This window comes from Chelonoidis abingdonii, chromosome 9 (assembly GCF_003597395.2).
Source record: "Chelonoidis abingdonii isolate Lonesome George chromosome 9, CheloAbing_2.0, whole genome shotgun sequence".
In the NCBI taxonomy this organism is placed as follows: domain Eukaryota; kingdom Metazoa; phylum Chordata; order Testudines; family Testudinidae; genus Chelonoidis; species Chelonoidis abingdonii.
Genome location: NC_133777.1, coordinates 24,046,608 through 24,061,078, shown reverse-complemented (window position 1 = coordinate 24,061,078; position 14,471 = coordinate 24,046,608). Strand labels below are relative to the sequence as shown.

The window sequence follows — 14,471 nt, the reverse complement described above, 5'->3', positions numbered from 1 at the left end:
CAATTCATTAACTGAAATGAAGCTCAAATCTACTTAAATTGTTTTCAAGAAATAATTCAAGCAGCTGTAATCAGGACTAAATTTTGTCTCATCCCTACTTTTGGCCCTCTATTCTGAATACACTTTATAAATGTGCAGAGCACAAGAATGCTGTCTATACTTTCTCTGCTGTGAAGTATGCTATCACAATTCATGACAATAATTGGTATGTTGTACTTATTTCATGTAGATACTATAGTTTTATCTGATATGAACATGATACTTCTCTTTCAGAGAGTCAGGGTTTAGGGGAGAGCTCTGGACACTTTGGTTGAAAAAGGCTAAGGTTATTTTTGCAAAGATTACATTTTCCAGTCCAATTGACTTTCTCCACTGAATTCCATTGTTTCCCACTAGAAAACATTTTCCAATTCAGCCACTTCTTCAATGAACTCTTTAAGGAACTTGCATTCATATAAATTTGAACTATCTGCCCCCAGCACAGTAAATGGAACAGCTCTCAGCATAGTTCAGGGAATAGGTGAGCATAGTTTGTTGAACATCTTCCATTGTACACATTATTTTGGTATACATTTTCCCCCTTGTTAAAATGTAGTGTATATTTCTGAAGTGCAGATTGTATAATGTATATATGTAAAATTATCTGGTGAGCCCAGAAACAAATGTTGTGTAAGAATGCATCTATACTTTGTGAATGGCTTTGAACCATCAATGGGTTATTTAACATATGCCTCACGAGTGATGAAAAAGATATTGTCCTTTAGTTTCGCTATCACTACATTACTATGTGTGGATACATTAAATCTTTATGAAGGGTTAGAGAGGTTTAAAAAACTAGCCTGATGTTCAACAAATATGCAAGATATTCCAGAAGGAAGAATTCACTAAAAAGGTGTTAAACTTTCATAATACGGTATACGCAAAAATGGTATTGCATTCCTTACTGATTACATTAAACATATGTTGGTGTCTGATACAATATTAACAACTGTAATAATATTAACATACAATTAATTAAAAGTCACCACTATGGCATTGTGAACAATGAACTACAAGTGTTTTCATTATTATTTTGTTTTGTAATGAAGGGATAAAAGAGATACTATACAGCCCTGAGTAATGACCATTAAGGGGCAAATGCAAACTTACATATGTATTAGGCTTCAAGATAAATAATGAGGTCCATAGCTTGACAGATTTAAGATCCATATATTGATATCTAAAAATATATATTCTAGGTTATGCAGCTTATTTTTGACTGCACAATGAAAGTGTAGAATTTTTTAGTAACTGAGTTTGTAACTGTAAGTGCTTATGAAATATAATGAAAGCATTTGTACACTAGCGTTAACCAATATCCATATGTCTTCCTTTTGATACATAACAGTTTGGGCCTATATTTTCCACATTTATCTTTATGAGATTAGAATAAGCATAACATTTTTGTGCTAACACAGTTTTTTATTCCATTTTAGGGTCCTGAGTTTTTTTCTTTTTAATTATTTTGACTGTTTGAATACAAATATAAAACTAAAATATAGCTTTGAAAGTCTAACTCTATTCTTTTACAAGCCTGTATTTAGTTACAGTGCAAATGCGCTCTTAACTTTTTTTTGTCTGTCAAACTACATGCATACCATATTGCTTATCCAGTATTAGAAAACCATTAAACATTCCTGATAACAGAAATACATTGAGTGATGCTCAGTAACAGAATTTAGCATAACTAAAATAGTAAAATAATCAATACACAAAATAGCATAGTTGCCAACATATCTTGGCATTAGTGCCAACTCAGTGGAAAAAAAAATAGGGGGTGCTCAGCACCCACCAGCCACAGCTGTCAACAGGCATTTGGGGGAGGGTGGAGTTGGGATGGAGCACTCACTGTGAAAAATAAAAGTCAGTGCCTGTGTATCTTGGGGGTCTTCAATTCAACCTCCATTTATATAAATGGCTTCCTCCCACTTTTCAACAAACCCAGGATACATCTGAAAAGATGTCATATCATCTTCCCTATTCAAGTACTGAGGGTACACTTTGGGTTTTGCATATTATCATTTAGCATAGTACTGTTTAAGAATACACTCTTTGCCTCTAAGATGGTGGCAACTATGTTTCCGTATAGATAAAGTGTAAATGGAAAACTTAAACATCTGATTCAATACTTGGCATTTTCTTATACACACGTCTATTGCTGCAGGAATTTAAAATTCTTGGAGTTGAGTACACACCATTCTTCTTTGCAACATAAGGCATAACATGCTCTGAAAGGTACATATCATTATGGACCCGGCCATCTCGGGAACTGTATGACGCTGTGGACTTTATGGATGACCTTGCTTTTGCTGCTAATGATTGTTTGTAAAGATCAGCAGGACTTTGCCCAAAAACTAAGTGCTGGTCATCACGATAGGAGTGCAGAAAAGGGTTATCTGCAGAGTGACCAGGATACAGAGACTTGCTCCGCTTACTGTCCTCCAGAGTTTGCGTAACAAGTGAGCTCTTGTTACTCAACAGTTTGCTTGGGGGTGCATGAAATGTGTTTGCATATGAGCTGCTGTCTAGAAACCTCTCTTTCTCTTTCAGGCTTATGCTGCGAGCAGGTCTTCCAATATCTATGTCCCTGCACTTATCGAAGATGTTGTCAAAAGAGTGTTGCCTGCTGATCCTCAGTTTATCCTTTTTCTGATGCTGGATTGCATTATTCTGAACCCAGTCATGTTCATACATTTCTTCAGGATGCTCCAAGTTGGCTGCTTCCTGCAATATTTGATCTTCATCAATATCATATAGGTTCCCCATCCGCAAGCAAGCATCACATTTGTAGGGAGACCTGCTTGAATAATGGCCTGTGTAACTGGGCAGATTGGAAAGACAGCTCCTGCAATGGGTGGAATTCTGTCTGTATCTATCATTCACCTCAACCGAGGAAGCATTTTTATCTTTTAAGCTGTAGTGCTTTGAATAAAGTTTGTACTGGTCATTATCTGGAAGACTGTCTTCATTATCCAAAGGAGTCCTGTTACCATGTTCTGCTTTCCTGTAGTTGTCATTGTGATCTTGGTAAACAGCAGGGAATTCAATAGTCTCTGGAAGGACAATATTTTCAATATAGTGGGGTGGGTTCAGGTGGAGACCTGGCTGCTTGTCAGCATCGATTGTGTAAATTTTATCCCGAGGAGTGCTTTGTTTGGCTTTCAGGTATGTCTGCTCCACATCACTACAGTCCTTTGGGTATTTTGACACCACTGATCTTTTTTTAACATTGTCCTTGGTTTTGTGGTGTTTATTATTGTTTTCAGGTTCCATACGGCAAGTGGTTCTGCTTGAGGTCTCTGATACATCCGAATGGACAATCTCTTCAGGAAGGTATCTCTGACCCTTCACAGAATGCTGCCTATTTTCTTCTGACCCATTTTCTCTCTGTGAACCTTGGCTCTGACGATTCGATTCTTGACGTAAAGATTCCACAGATTTCTTCCAAAGCTGCCTGGGTCTGGAGTTTCCTTTTGCTTCTGCTGTAACAGCAACTTCCACTGTATTTGGATTTGATTCATTTAGTGTGAGAGGATGCTGCCCTTGGAAAACATAGTTGTTAAGATTGTCTTTGTGTCGGTTGCTGACAAATGTTTGCAGTTCACTCATATTGTCACCAAAAAGGTTGTCCTTTGGCTGAAAGGATCTGTTTTCAGAGAATATCAAATTCCCCTTATCCATGACCATGTCCATAATTAGTGAACCCCTTTGAATAAAATCACCTGTTCTTTTGGGAGAATTAATTCTTGAAGGATTAATATTGGTCATATTTTTGGCTGTTCGTAGTAATTTTAACATGTTGGTTTGCGAGCTGGTCAAAGTAAAGTCAGGCGATTTCTTCTTTTCCTCAATGTGCACTCCATGAATACAGCTATAAATACCCTGTAATAAGTGTAACATAAAACAAATTATATCACCAACTGGAAACTTTAAACACTGTAATTTTACGTATTTCATTATTAGCAATACAATTAAATTGGACATCACTTATTTAATGAGCACAAAGAGCAGAAGGGCATGCCTTCCTCCTGCAGCATATTTCTAGAATCATACATAAAACAGTGATGTAACATATTTCTTGATTTCATCCATGTAACAGTAAAAGAAAAGCATTGCTAAAATCAAACGAAACATTTTCCCCAAACTGTATCATTCTTTGGCACCATAGGCCTCAGGCATTAAAAAGGAGAATGTTATACTTTTATACTGTTAGCACTAGATTAAAAAAAAAAAGTTTTCTGCCTCCAGCCATATGCAAGCCACCAGCTGCTCCTAACCTTATGGGCATGTCAAGAAGGTTTCCTGGTGGGAATATGAAGGCAGGACAAACAAGGACTTCAGCCCATCATAAATTCTGACCCTTCTCTTTTTCTAGCATCCTCCTTCTTGCCACAGCAACTCCTGTCCATTCAAGATCCTAGGAAAATCATTACACTTTGGCCTGACTGCTACCCTCACAAACACTGAACACTGCTTAGCTCCATGAGTGATCCTATATAAATCAATGGAACTACTTACTTAGCAGGGTAATACTTAATTTAAGTATGTTGGGAACAGGTATTTCACAATAGTCAGTTTACAAAGGGTTAATATATAGTGCAACATCAGCAGTGAGTCTGAATTCTAGTGGCCATGGCTTCCCTGGTGAAAACACTGAAGATTTCTTATAGTCTTCTTGACTACTATTCTTTACTTTCTGCTGGGTAATTGATGTGACAGCTAGGTACTCATGGGTAGAGGGGCACCACTTGATGTTACAAGGGTTATGCCTACAAGATCTCGACAACTGTAACAATGACAACAAAGAGAAATGTTAATTTCTGATGTCCACAGACAACTGAAACATTAAGTTCAATAAAACATTTCTGTAAATTAAATTCAGTAAAGATCTGCAAATCCTAAGCAGCCAAAACAAAAAAAGGCAGCCATTTGTCTTAATAAAGACAAATGCAAAGTGCTCCGCTTAGGAAGGAACAATCAGCTTCACACATACAGAATGGGAAGAGACTGTCTAGGAAGGAGTACGGCAGAAAGGGATCTAGGGATTATAGTGGACCACAAGTTAAATATGAGTCAGTGTGATGCTGTTGCAAAAAAAACAAACATGATTCTGGGATGCATTAACAGGTGTGTTGTGAGCAAGACACAAGAAGTCATTCTTCCACTCTACTCTACACTGGTTAGGCCTCAACTGGAGTATTGTGTCCAGTTCTGGGCACTGCACTTCAAGAAAGATGTGGAGAAATTGGAGAGGGTCCAGAGAAGAGCAACAAGAATGATTAAAGGTCTAAAGAACATGACCTATGAAGGAAGGCTGAAAGAATTGGGTTTATTTAGTTTGGAAAAGAGAAGACTGAGAGGGGACATGATAGCAGTTTTCAGGTATCTAAAAGGGTGTCATCAGGAGGAGGGAGAAAACTTGTTCACCTTAGCCTCTAATGATAGAACAAGAAGCAATAGGCTTAAACTGCAGCAAGGGAGATTTAGGTTGGACATTAGGAAAAAGTTCCTAACTGTCAGGGTAGTTAAACACTGGAATAAATTGCCTAGGGAGGTTGTGGAATCTCCATCTCTGGAGATATTTAAGAGTAGGTTAGATAAATGTCTATCAGGGATGGTCTAGACAGTATTTGGTCCTGCCATAAGGGCAGAGGACTGGACTCGATGACCTCTCGAAGTCCCTTCCAGTCCTAGAATCTATGAAAACTGAATGTAAATATAATATAAATGCATTTTATGTATGATACCTTTATACTGTTGTTTTTTAATTTGCTGCTTATTATCAGCAAAGGGAGTAATTATGAACATAGCATAATTACAATGCACATAATGCATATTAGCTGTTTTTCCCCCCCAATATTCTTGTTAGCATAAAAAAGTTTTCATTTTTGCTTACTCCTATTTCAGCCTGTTAGTTGTGCAATAGCAATGGAATGTCCTAGTTCATGAAGAAGGCCTCACAGACTGCTGACATATACTAAATTGAACTATAAAGTTGATGCTAAATAAATAGGCCAATAAAGGATTTGGGTATGACTTAGTATAAATACAAAATCCAAGCGAAGTTCTAGAAGTTGCGTAGCATGTTAAGATGTATGGATTGTATTGCTAGAATGACTTTTGAAATCCTAAACTCCTTAGTCATTAGTCAGACAAATGTCCCAACAAAGTGAATGGGTCAAATGCCCAGGTTAGTCAATAATGTTTTATTCACTCCTTACTTGGGAAAAAAAAATCTCATGATTGCAGAGGGTATTTTGCCTGAGCAAAACATGAGCAATAGCAATAGAATTTAGCCATAGTAACATCCATACAAAGCAAAGATGAATGGTCTTGCTCTTTTGCAACTTACCTGTTTATAGTGTCTTTTAGGTTTATGGTTCTTTTCTTACTTGTTTAAAAGTCCCTATCCATCATTCTCCTCTCCTTCTCTTTTGACAAGGTGATAACTACAGAGAATACCTAGCCATCAATGGGGAAATCACAGAATGTCAGTGAGGACCCAGAAGTCTGGATGCTCATCTGAAATACCTGCACTTGTTGGTATATAAAACTAGCCTACAATTGAGCAAGAACTGGCATTTGCTTGAAAATTATTCTATTTTCCCACTTCCAGTCAAATGGAAAAAGTCAGCCCTCATGGTATTTCAGCTCTGTTGTTTCCTGTCCCAGTCAGAATTAGCGTGGTGTGTTGCAAACATGAAAAAATAAAATATTCTAAAATGTTAAATTAACCTTTTGAAATTGGATTTGGTTTCAGTTTTGGAGTGAAGATTGAAGTCCGTTCTTATTTTAATTTAAATGTGTTTACCCATCTGTAGCAGGATTCTACTAAATTTTAAGTCCTCATTTAGGATGAATTAGCTGTGAATTTGTTTGTGAAAGGAGTAGCTTTTTCAAAGTAGTTGGGAAACTTTCAAACATAAATAAGGGAAAATAACAGGCAGATTTACAATATGCTGTAAAAACAGAGCAGCTCTTTGGTTGCAAAAACATAAGACCTTTGTTACAGGATTACACTAACATTTCAAGGGAATGTAATAAGCCTGTCTTCTGAACACGACAGAAAAATATTGAAATGAACAGGAGAGATAGCAGGCTTCCTAGAAAGCATTTGCATTAACCAGGATAAGAAAACCCTGAATGAACATCAGTAACTCCTTGCAGACACTACAGACTCATCAAAGGGAAGTATGACTGGCTTGGAGTCCCCTTGGATTCTGAAGAGGTTTGCAAAATATTATTAATGCAATGGTTTCATGAAGTAAATGAAATCACTGGAGCCCTTCCCTCCCTCCAAAAATAAATCATTATTGCTGTGTCACAGCAAAAACCTCGTCTTTCACTCACAGATGACATGAACGGAACATTATAGCCATAACAAACCTATAACACCAAGGAAATACAACTGAAGATGAAATGTGCCAATTCCCCTTTAAAGCGCCTAAATTTTGCAAAGTTAATAATAACTCTTCTTTTTAGCTACTCTCACTCTTGTGAATCTCAGCCTTAAAATGCCCACATCACTGAGTTTGGTGCTAACACTCATAGGCCACAACTGTAAGCTTTCCATGTAGGGTATCACAGGGCAAAATCCCTTACTAACAGAATAGGACACAACATTTACTCTATGCTACTTCTTTTAGCTGCAGGCCCAACAGAGTTTGGCTTTACTCTAGGGAGTAGCCTCAACATGTTTTGGGGCAATTAGGCATATCGCCATGATTTTCTATTCACTTTGGCTACATTAAAAAAATTGCAGAGTCCGTCAGCTATTTAATGTTTGATGCATAAAAAAAACACTCGTTTGTCAAAAAGAGTAAGACTAAACACATTTCCTGCTTTTACTTCTACAATCATTTATTTGGATGTAAAAATTCACTTTTTAATTGGTAGAATTATCTTTAGAAATTGACCTAATCTCTAACCATATAAATAAACTCCACTTTTGTGTGTCTAATCTGGGTTTATTGAAGGAATCTAATTAATTAAGAAAATGTAGCTTAGAAATACCTTCTATACTATTTAACACTCTTAGAACCCCACAAGTTCTATGAAATGCACAGTACTGAGCGTTAATATTTATCATCTGATTAAAGCTGGTTTTTTTAAATTGCTTCATTCCAATGATTAGGCCAATTCCTGTTAACGAGTAAATCTTGTATTTCTCCATTAAACCTTTTCCTAATGAAGAATCAATAGCCTGTGATTTCTGTATTTGCTTATTGACTATCCTGACATGTGCTAGTCAACCAGACAGCTTGCAGTCACAGCAATCAAATGAAAAAACAAAACAAAACACCCCTAGGAGTGCATATGAAATGCACCTATAATAGAAGCCCAGTGGAACATCTTAAAGTTTTAAAAATGTTTCAGATATTCAGCAAGGGGATAAAATCAGAGAAAATATGCCTGCCTCACAGGATATTGATTAGTGGTATTAAGAAATTAGTTGTTATATTAACTACTGGATAAAAGATGTTTACGATATTTATACTAACCCTACTGATTGAGAACAACAGTCCTGGTCTATCTGTGCAGACCCCAGTGAAGCAGAATCTAAGTTTCCAGTAAAACAAATGTTCCCAGACAAAGGTTATTAGGCTGAGTGCCATAGCTGCTGCGAGCATGTAAAATACTCCTGCCATGTTGTCAATATCCAGCTGGCTGCTCATGACTTCATTCTTCTCATTATGACAAATACCAGTCAACCACAGTGTTTCCAATTCTTCCATCTCTCCTGGAGAAAACAAGAAATAATACAGTTAGGATCTGAAAACCACCATTCATAGAATATTGCAAAAATGAAAATCTAGGACATAGAGTAATTCCATCTTTAAAAATACAGCACTCTGTAATATCTCATTTATAAAACGAATCTATTCTTATCTGCTAATTTAGGACTACATTACTTTAATAGATTTCAGATCACAGTACCTCGGGTTGTGACTTCATCAGATTTCAAATGTTAGCTAGACTTGATTAACCCTTTCTATCTCGGGTTTTCGGGAAGAGGAGAAAAACATCTGAATGTGGCACAGTCTTCAAAAACAGACATTTTGTGTTTCATATATTATCTCTCTTTCTGTGGAAACAGACTTTCAGCTATTGAGCTCTTGGACATCTGACAGAGTCTCCCTATCCTGTTTTATTTCTCGGTATTTTTAACTTCCATTGTCACTTGTTCAAATAAGTAGAGTTTTAAAAATAGATATCTATGGTGATCTCTAGTCACGTGTTTTGTTTCTTTGCCATGTCTGTATCTAGTGGAGGACAGTACTCTATAGAACTAGTCAAAAGGAATGTAATCTAGTGGGCAGAAACAGCACTGGAATGCAGGCTTCCTGGCTTCTATTTCCAAGTCTGCCACAACCTTGCCATGGGATGTCAAGCAATTCACTACTCAGTCATACCAGCAAAACGGATATATCATCTCCCATAGCTGGGTGGTTCTTAGGCTGAAGCGTTTGCAGTTTACAGGTCTTTGAGTTCCTCATCATTACTGTTATCACAATATGCAGACAATTAGTGCAGAACAGTCTGACTTTGTTGGGCAAGTAGTTATTTAAAATACACAAAACTAAGTACACTCATCCAAACAAATAAAAGTGTTATACGGTCTAGAACTCTGAATGGAGCTCTTCCAGCAATATATAAAAAATGATTTAAATTATGTTGTACGTTGTGCGTGGACAAGAATTCAGGTACTTATAACATTCAATTCTCCCATCATCATCTCCTCAATTCTTCTCTCTCTCGAATATTACCTTATTTGGTGAGAAAAAAATCACTTAAAAAGCATCTTTGGGGCAATCCATGCTCCCCACCTGCCATTTTTTTCTTCTCTCTGGTGTAATCACTACATGAACCAAAGCAAAAGACTAGTGAGGCTCAGTATGAGACTCAGATATATTTCAGGATCTCCCTTCTCTTACTTTTCAGCAAGCCAGAGGCATGTCAGCAGCAGTGAGGTTTTCACAGAAAAGCTACTGACTAACTTGTCACACTATTCCAGGCTTTTAAGAAGGGGCTAAGCTTGCAGGACAAAGGGCAATGACCTCATAACATTGCTCAGAGTCTGAAATGCTGGCAAAATGTTCAGTGCAACTGTTTCTCTCTAAACTCATTATTTATGTTCCCTGAACAGCAGAAATAGTTTCTATTCCTTTTTAACCCCACATTTTGTTTAGATCTGTCTGCAAGCACACGGGAGAACTAATGAAATTGCTTCTGGAAAGGTTTTTATATTGTACAATGTGACTACTCTTGAAACATCCTCTATGGAAGCATTACATGCAAAATGCATTTTGATTCTATTTTCTTCAATAAGAGAGACTTCCCAGAGATATGCAGTGGCATAATTCTAATTTCTTTTGTAATGACATGAGTTGTCTGCTTCTGGCAATAATGATCAAGAATGAAATGGGACCTACAGAGAAGTATCGTGTTAGCTAGCTTCAACTACTTCACAATTTAGTACACAATACATTATTTGTATTACTACTCCTCCCTTGCCAATGAGCTCTGTAATATAGAAGGTGGGATCTTCCTAATCTGAGAAACACCAGAAGGTGCTTCAAGCCCTGTAATCAAGAAGAGGGTTGGTGTGAGCTGCAAAGAAGATGCATTTACATCTTAGTTACCCACATATCAAACTGGAACGCCACTGAGCTGGCATGTAAGAATAGTTCACAGCATATAGAGTCCAAGGGCAGACAGACAAATTGATGGCCACAAATAACTGGACTATGAGGGCTAGAGTAGAGACAAGTGGGAACTAAATACCAGGGCAGAAGAGAAAGGTTCTGTACATACTTCAGTGATGAGCATTTTACAAGTTCCTAAGTCAGAGGAACCAGTTGTGGCTTCTTAGGGTATGTCTACACTGCAATCATGGATTGTGATGACAGTTTGCATAGACCTCTCCAAGCTATTGTTAATTTACCTAACTCAGGTACCGGAACAGTGAAGCTGCAGTGGCGTGCGTTTCAGCACAGGCTACCCGTCTGAGTAATTGTCCTTGGTTCTGGGCAGGCTAGTACAGTACCCGAGTGAGCTAGCCCTGAATGCAGTGTAAACATACCCTGAGTTGAGTTTTACATTTAAAGCAGAGATTCAGCCTCTATGCATGAAGAATAGTGTATCCTCATGAAAATTACAGTGCTTACTCTTCAAGACCTCAGAACAACACCACACGGAAAAAAAGTTCTAAATTGTCTTTAAAAATCACATTTTTAAGTGGGACAATAAACTCTAAAATTCATTCATCACAATTATAGAATTATTGCCTGTGCTCAGGGTGCTTATATGCACTCCCTTACCTTAAAATTTTGGATTACTATTCTTTGGTTTGTATCCTAACAACATTAGAGCCTCAATGAGATGTTGCTTTGCCTCCCCATTTATAGTCCTCCCTAAGATCTCCCAATAAAACACACAAAGACTCAAGAAAAGAAAAATGAAAGTCCAGAGAAAGTGTAATACTGCCTACATGTGTGTTACCATCCAAGGTTCTGACAATCAGCCAGCACTGCTTTCCACAGTAAAATCCGCATCTCCCAAGACTGTCAGATGTCAGCTCGGTTTGGCTGCTGTGCTCTTTCACAATTCACAACAAATATCCTGGAGGGATTTAACTCTCTTTTTTATTATTGTGTATTTTGCATTTCCTTTCCTTCGGTATATACACCTAAAATAACTAGTGATAAGCCAATAACCTTTTGAAAAAAATGACAGCACAGAAAGAACCCAGGATTTTTTAAACTGAGCTATGACAGTGCCCTAGCAACTTACAAGGAACAAAGCGTTTCGCAATGGTGCAAGCAGGGCTGTTGTAATAAACCTCTCCTTATTCCTGGTTAAGAGTGCAATCACTTCCAGCAGACACCTAATATATACACTCCACAACAATGTACCTCATTTTGAAACTATATAGGGCACATGCTTTGGAATTTTGTTAAACGCTAAGTTGACATACAAATGAAAGGACGTTGTTAGACTGAGTATAGATCAGACTGCTACAAGTCAGGGTTTAGCTTAATATATATTATGTTTATATTATTTAGATGTGTGCGGTTTGTTTGATTCGTTCACATAGATTTATTTGGTATATGAAGCACTTACAATTTGTTAGTCAATTACGATCAAGTTTGAGTAAAGTTTTGTACAAGCTCAGCCTTACAATTTTATATTCATTGACAACTATCTCATAACAATTTATTGTGAAATTTTATGACAATTACTTTCATCTGTGCAAGGTACTGTGAGGACATATATCATTTAATGTTTTCCCATTTATGAACATTTGCAATTTATGTATGTTAACATATATAGAGATGAGCCAAGCCATAATTCTGGAATCCAGATATCAAATATCCCAAATTTTGGATCACAGGGGTTGGGTTAGATCATTATGGAGAAAGAAACTATTTGCAACACTAGGTGAGTTTGAATTCAAAACACTGAAGTTTGGGGGTGGTCTTAATTTTGGTTCAGGATAAAGATACTGTCTTTTCGGATCCTTCAGTACCCTGAGCTGGAAGTGGCCATGGGTAATGAACAGTCTTGGCATATGCATGTAGCTACAGGTAAAGAATTAGAAGTGTCCATATGCTCTCCCTGTGTACATAGGTCTGGTTAGTCGGCTAAAGCTGGTAGTGCAGAGGTCCCCAAACTGTGGTGTGTGCCCCCCCCCCAGCACGTGCTTAGGAATGTTCAGGGGGCCCAGATCAGCCCCCACAGGATATGGGGAGGGAGTGCCAGACTGCTCCACTCCTGGCCCCGGCCCCGTGACCCTGACCTAGGCTCGGCTCCCAGCCTCTCCCCCACCCCCAGCTGTAGCCTCCTTGCTCCAGACCATGTCCCCCGCTCCCAGAGCTGTGGCCCTACTCCCGACCCTGGCTCCAGGGAGGAGGGAGGCCCTAATAAGGGTGTGGGGGGCACGAGGTAACAAGTTTGGGGAGAACTGTGATAATATAGCATCAGGAGGTTCTTGGAAACCTGTGAAAGTAAACTCAATGTACTGTATATAAAAAAACCCCAGGCATCTGTGAAGTCTGGCATCAATGCAGCTGGAGCCTGAACCACAGTCTGCTGATTGGTCTCAAGTTACTTATAATTTATAATTCAATTTTTTTAAGGTTTTTTGTTTTAATATCAGAAACTTGTCAGCAGGAATGACCATACTGTTATTGATTTAGTCTTCATACGCCATATGTAGATAGGATTAAAAGGCTTATGGAGTAGTAAAAGTTTCAGAATCAAAGAACATGAAGAAAAAAACAGGACTAGAAAATAAAACAGTTCTGAACAGATTTACAAAAAGGATAATAGCAATATTTTTTTCAACTTTAACAGACTCACTGCATGTCTATTTGGTAAAAATTACAAATAAATAGAAAGTCACTGCAGTAGGTGGTATGTTAATTTCTACCCTTCTGTATTTATAGAAACCTGACTCACCCATAGCACGGAGAATAGTGCAAGTAGATATTTTTAAAGGCTGAAACCTTACAGCTGCTGAGCATCTGCACCTCACAGTGAAATCAGAATAAGGTCCAAAGAGCTAGATTGTGATCTCAGTTACCTCAGTGCATAAGGGGAATAACGTCAATAATTTCAGTGGAGTTATTCCTGGTTTGTACTGGTTTTACTGGAAGCAAAATCTAACACAAAGTAATTACCCATAAGAACCATTTCAAGCAAAGCTGCCAAACCAACAGTCATAGGAGGCCATGCAGATCTCACTGTATCAGACACAGGCGTAAATACTAGCGTGACATTTACTGCTTATATTTTAGTGCCACATGGTGTGGCATGTGAGCTGCTTGATCCTGACTGAACTCTCGAAAACAGCTTGAGTTCCCTTGTGATTCACTATCTCTTTTATTATGACCCTGAATGGGCACATCAAAGGTTCCCCAACATCTGTTTCTCTTATGCATGAACTACCCTGCCAGTGAACTAGAAATACAAGGGAAGTCCTCTAAGTGCTTATAAGAAGTCCTCTAAGTGCTTCTGTGTTAGATTTATCAGTAAGCCACTCAGTACCTCTCTTTTCAGTTTTTAAAAGTTCTCATGACACTTGGTTCCCTGGATCATGAGACGGTCACTCTGTCATGAGCTGGGTGGCACTGCTAACCTCATTCTAATGATGCCAGCTTTGTATTAAATAGTGAAACACTAGCTGTCTCACCAGCACTTTGAACCTATTTGTGGTGTATCATGGGCACAGGTTGAACTGCATTTTGGACCCCTTTTAGCTCCTCTCAGGAATAAGCCTTGTTAACGGCACCTCTCTCAGGGCAGAACTATGTCATTCAACCACTCTGGGTCTGATCTCCTCTCACACGTCAACAGGATTTGGCACCTGTGAGCCCTTTCACCCTGGGGACTTGTGACAGTGGCTGACTCAAAAACAGTTTCTTCAAAAC

General features: G+C 38.1%; 1 protein-coding gene across 1 annotated transcript in view; it reads right to left on the bottom strand.

The window, feature by feature from the left end:
• Positions 1-1,864: 1,864 nt before the first annotated feature.
• The window catches only part of GRIN2A (glutamate ionotropic receptor NMDA type subunit 2A), a 281,508-nt gene continuing 268,901 nt past the window's right edge, over positions 1,865-14,471 (bottom strand). Inside the window, exons 12-13 of the mRNA XM_032794000.2 lie at positions 8,541-8,779; positions 1,865-3,921 (exon numbers count right to left, since the gene is read on the bottom strand). Of these exons, the coding sequence (XP_032649891.1) occupies positions 2,149-3,921; positions 8,541-8,779 (2,012 nt within the window). The 3' untranslated portion in view covers positions 1,865-2,148. The remainder of the gene's footprint in view (positions 3,922-8,540; positions 8,780-14,471) is intronic.